The sequence below is a fragment of the Engraulis encrasicolus genome, chromosome 17 (genome assembly GCF_034702125.1).
Source record: "Engraulis encrasicolus isolate BLACKSEA-1 chromosome 17, IST_EnEncr_1.0, whole genome shotgun sequence".
Taxonomy (NCBI): Eukaryota; Metazoa; Chordata; class Actinopteri; order Clupeiformes; family Engraulidae; genus Engraulis; species Engraulis encrasicolus.
In genome coordinates, this window is record NC_085873.1 from 36322857 (window position 1) to 36327856 (window position 5000).

The 5000-nt window shown below is 43.5% G+C and overlaps 1 protein-coding gene across 1 annotated transcript in view; it reads left to right on the top strand.

Annotated features, from left to right (window-relative positions):
- plcd3b (phospholipase C, delta 3b) overlaps positions 1-5000 on the top strand; it is a 63570-nt gene that overhangs the window by 46790 nt on the left and 11780 nt on the right. The window contains exons 8-9 of the mRNA XM_063220707.1: positions 1789-1941; positions 2711-2833. Coding sequence (XP_063076777.1) covers positions 1789-1941; positions 2711-2833 — 276 coding nt within the window. The remainder of the gene's footprint in view (positions 1-1788; positions 1942-2710; positions 2834-5000) is intronic.

Sequence of the window (5000 nt, forward strand, 5' to 3'; positions counted from 1 at the left end):
GTAATATATGCCGTCCCTTTGTTCAAGGATTTTGGGAACACTCATGATGGCTAGACCCGAAACGTTTGCATCCCACTTTTTGGTTTGGCTTCTCTTTTTTTTCGGCTTTTTAATACAGTTTCACTGAACAGCATCCTGTGTGCGACTCCTTTTTCTTCACACTGCCCCATTGTTATGGAATTACGCACCGTGCGAAACTTCCCAAGTAAGACAAAGGCGCAGACGCCATCTCTACCTTCACCTGTCCCTTTGTTCTATAAATAATTTTCAAACTTCTTTATTTTTTCTCCTCTCAACAGGCGTCTCCGTATGCCCTGATCATGTCCTTGGAGAACCACTAAATTCTCTCTCCCTTCCTATTTGTCTTTAACAAGTGATACATTTCCATCTCTCTCTCCCAAACGATGGACAAGAGATGGAAACTAGTTTCATGGCTATAATCTTGTAACTTATATTTTGCATTTTGTTCTAAATGCTAGTAATATATGCCTTTTTGTCTTTTACAAGTGATACATTTCCATCTCTCTCTCCCCCTTTTATTTCTCCTCTCAACAGGTGTCTCCGTCTTCTACCTGTACCGGTAATCCATTTCCATCTCTTCCTCCCTCCCTCTTTTTTTCTCTCCTCTCAACAGGCGTCTCTGTATCCACTGATCCTGTCCCTGGAGAACCACTAAATTCTCTCTGCCTTAAATGTTTGTGATAATCTGATAATGTGATGCATTACTGTGTGTGATATTGTGAAAAAATGTGATTGGAATGATTTTATAATGTGATAAAATGTGATTAAGTGATGATGTGATCAAATGTGATACATTTTCATGATATGATACATTTTCACGAAATACATTTTCATCTCTCCCTCTTCTTTTCTCTCCTCTCCACAGGCGTCTCCGTATCCCCTGATCATGTCCCTGGAGAACCACTAAATTCTCTCTCCCTTCCCTTTTGTCTTTTACAAGTGATACATTTCCATCTCTCTCTCCCAAACGATGGACAAGAGATGGAAACTAGTTTCATGGCTATAATCTTGTAACTTTTATTTTGCATTTTGTTCTAAATGCTAGTAATATATGCCTTTTTGTCTTTTACAAGTGATACATTTCCATCTCTCTCTCCCCCTTTTATTTCTCCTCTCAACAGGCGTCTCCGTACCCTCTGATCCTGTCCCTGGAGAACCACTAAATTCTCCCTCCCTTCCTTTTTCTGATAATCTGATATTGTGATACATTTTGTGATACGTAAAATGTGATGATGTGATAAAATGTGATACATTTACATGTGATTTTTTTTCTCAGGCGTCTCCATCTTTTACAGTACATGTAATACAAACTGTACATTTCCATCTCTCTTCCATCTCATTTCCATCTCTCTCTTCCATCCCTCTTTTTTTTCTTCCTCTCAACAGGCGTCTCCGTCTTTTACATGTACCAGTAATATATTTCCATCTCTCTCTCTCCTTCTTTTTTCCTCCTCTCAACAGGCGTCTCCGTATCGGATAAAGCCGATTTGACTTCACTTAACTTGATTGTCTTTTCTCCGACTTTTACAAACTGTGCATTTCCATCTCTCCTCTTTTCTCTCCTCTCACCAGGCGTCTCCGTACCCGCTGATCCTCTCCCTGGAGAACCACTGAATTCTCTCTGCCTTAATTTTTTGTGATAATCTGATAACGTGATGCATTATGTGATAAAATGTGATAAAATGTGATGATGTGATAAAATGTGATCCTGTCTCGGGAGAAGCACTAAATTCTCTCTTCCCCTCTTTTCTCTTCTCCTCTCCACAGGCGTCTCCGTACCCCCTGATCCTCTCCCTGGAGAACCACTGCTCGGTGGAGCAGCAGGCTGAGATGGCCCGGCAGCTGCGCTCCATCCTGGGGGACAAGCTGCTCACCAGGCCCCTGAACGACAAGGAGCTCCACAACCTGCCCTCACCTGAGGTACTGTAGAGACTGATGACTGGGGTTTGAGGTGTATGTGCTTATGTGTGCGTGCGTCGTTGTGTGCGTGTGCGTGTGCGTGTGCGTGTGGGTGCGTGCGTGCGTGCGTGCGTGTGTGTGTGCGTGGTTCCGTGCAGCCAGGACGCGCAGCCAGGGATTGTTTACAAATGGGAACCATGTATATGTATGTTGTTGCATATGCACATGTTGCAGGCACTGAGAGGTAAGATCCCATATGTAACCCATGTATTGTTATAATGTATGTTATAATTGCTTTAGATCCTGGTATAACCCATGTATTGTTATAATTAGAGATGCACCGGATCCTGATTTTTAGGATCCTGCCGGATACCGGATCCTACAAAAGGGTTGAAACATATAGTCTACTCGCACACGTGGGCCCTTTTTATTACGTTGGCTCAAACTATTTTTTAGACTCATTGGCTTATTGCCACACTGCCTGCAACGGCCACTTCCAAAGGGCTTTCACTCCATGCAGTGATTGGAGTTGTGAAAGACTGACTGAAAAGTCTAGGTTAGAGATGCACCAGACCCTGATTTTTAGGTAACATGCCGGATACCGGATCCACTGCTTAAGATCCTGCCGGACCCGGACCCTGTGAACAACCCTATTATCCTGCCGGATCCGGAACCGGAACCGGATCCAGTGCATCTCTAGTTATAATGTATGTTGTAATTGTTATAATGTATGTTGTAATTGTTATAATGTATGTTGTAATTGTTATAATGTATGTTGTAATTGTTGTAGGCGCTGAAGGGTAAGATCTTGGTGAAGGCGAAGAAGGAGAAGAGGGAAGAGGAGAGCAGCTCCAGCTCCGAGGGCTCCTCATCTGAGGACGAGGCCAGAGCAGAACACAAGGCCAAGGGGAAGGTGAGACAACACTACGGACCTGTCTGTCTGTCTATATGTATAACGTTCATTATGTCTAACTGTTGAAATCACACTTGAAATGTTCTTTTACTTCAAATAAAGTTGAAAAAGACCACACAAAAAAAACCTCTTTAACACCTTGACAATTCTGTAGTAAAAGAACATTTCAAGTGTCTTTTTGTCTGTCTGCCCGTCTGTCTGCCTGTCTGCCTGTCTGCCTGTCTATCAGTCTTTTTGTCTGTCTTTTTTGTCTATCTGTCTGTCTGTCTGTATGTCTGTCTGCCTGTCTGTCAGTCTTTTTGTCTGTCTGTCTGTCAGTCAGTCTTTTTGTCTGTCTGTCTGTCTGTCTGTCTGTCTGTCTGTCTGTCTGAATGAATGAATGAATGAGAAGATTAAGGTGAGACTGGGGGCAGAACGCCCTGTCTGTCTGCCTGTCTGTCTGTCTGCCTGTCTGTCTGTCTGTCTGTCTGCCTGTCTTTCTGTCTGACTGGCTACCTGTTTGTCTTTCTGCATATCTTTATGTCTGTCTTCTTATCTGTCTGTTTGTCTGTCAAGCTGTCTATCTGTCTACTTGTCTGCCTCTCTCTGTCTGCCCGTCGGTCTGTCTGTGTGGTTGGTTCTCTGTCTAGCAGGGTGAATGACTGTCTGTCTGTCTATGTCTTTCTGTCTGTCTCTCTGTCTGTATGGCTAGCTTTCGGTCTGTCTGTCTCTCTGTCTATATGGCTAGCTTTCTGTCTGTCTGTCTGTCTGTCTGTCTGTCTAGCTTTCTGTCTCCTGGCCTAGCTGTCTATCTGTCTGTCGGCCTGTGTTTGCCTACCTGTCTGTCTGTCTGTCTGTCATCCTGTCTATCTGTCAGTCTATGTTTGCCTACCTGTCTGTCTGTCTGTCTGTCTGTCTGATTGCGTGGATATCCATAGACCAAAGGCAAACAACCCAAGATGAGAGTGTATTTCTCTCTGTCTGTCTGTCTGTCTCTCTCTCTGTCTCTTTGTCTGTGTCTGGGTGTTAAGGTGTTTCTATACCTTTTAGTCTTCTTCTCTGTCTGTCTACCTCTTTGTCTTCCTGTCTATCTGCCAGCCTTTGTTTGCCTAGCTGTCTGTCTGCCTACCTGTCTGTCTGTCTGTCTGTCTGTCTATCTATCAGTCTTTGTTTGCCTAGCTGTCTGTCTGCCTACCTGTCTGTCTGTCTGTCTGTCTGTCTATCTATCAGTCTTTGTTTGCCTAGCTGTCTGTCTGCCTACCTGTCTGTCTGTCTGTCTGTCTGTCTGTCTATCAGTCTTTGTTTGCCTAGCTGTCTGTCTGTCTGTCTGTCTGTCTGTCTGATTATGTGGATATCCATAGACCAAAGGCAAACAACCCAAGCTGAGAGTGAGAGCCAGATGCATATATGTCTGTCACTCTACTGCTGTACGTCTCTATCTGCCTGTCTGTCTGCACATCTTGCCTGTCTGTCTCTCTGTCAGTCAGTCTGTGCCTGCTTTTTGGTCTATTTGTCCTTTTGTGTGTATGTCTGTTGGAGTTGTTTGTCTTTTTGTCCGTTTGTCTATGCCTGCCCAAGTTGTCTTTCTCTCTCTCTCTGTTTGTATCCGTGTCTGTCTGTGTGAATGTGTGTCTGTCTGTGTGCATGTCTGTCTGTCTGTCTATCTCTCTGTCTGTCTGTCTATCTCTCTGTCTGTCTGCGTGTTTGCCCATCTGTCTGAGTGTCTGTCGTTCTGCAAGCATCTCTGCGTGCCTGTCTGTTTGGCTGCATGTGTGTCTGTTTGTCTGTCTGCATGTCTGTCTGTCTGTTGTTTATTGATTGTCTGACTGTCCTTATTCCTGTCTACCTTGTTTGTGTGTGTAGATGCCATTTATTGATTGTCAACCTGACTGTCAGAATCATAGTTGTTTGATGTATCATTATCTGATGATGATTATCATTGCTTTGACGAACCTTTTTTGTAAAATCAAAAATCAAAATCATCATCAAATCATTTTTTCTGGGATTTTACTTTGTGTTTGGGTTATGTCATTTTGTGTTTTACGTTTTATGTATGCTCATGTGTGTGTCTTGTGTGTGTTTTTTTCTTTCTCTGCATGTGTGTGTTTCTGTCTGCCTGTAAATGCCTGTGTGTGCAAATATTGCTTGTGTGTGTGTGTGTGTGTTGGTGTGTTTGTGTGTTCATGCA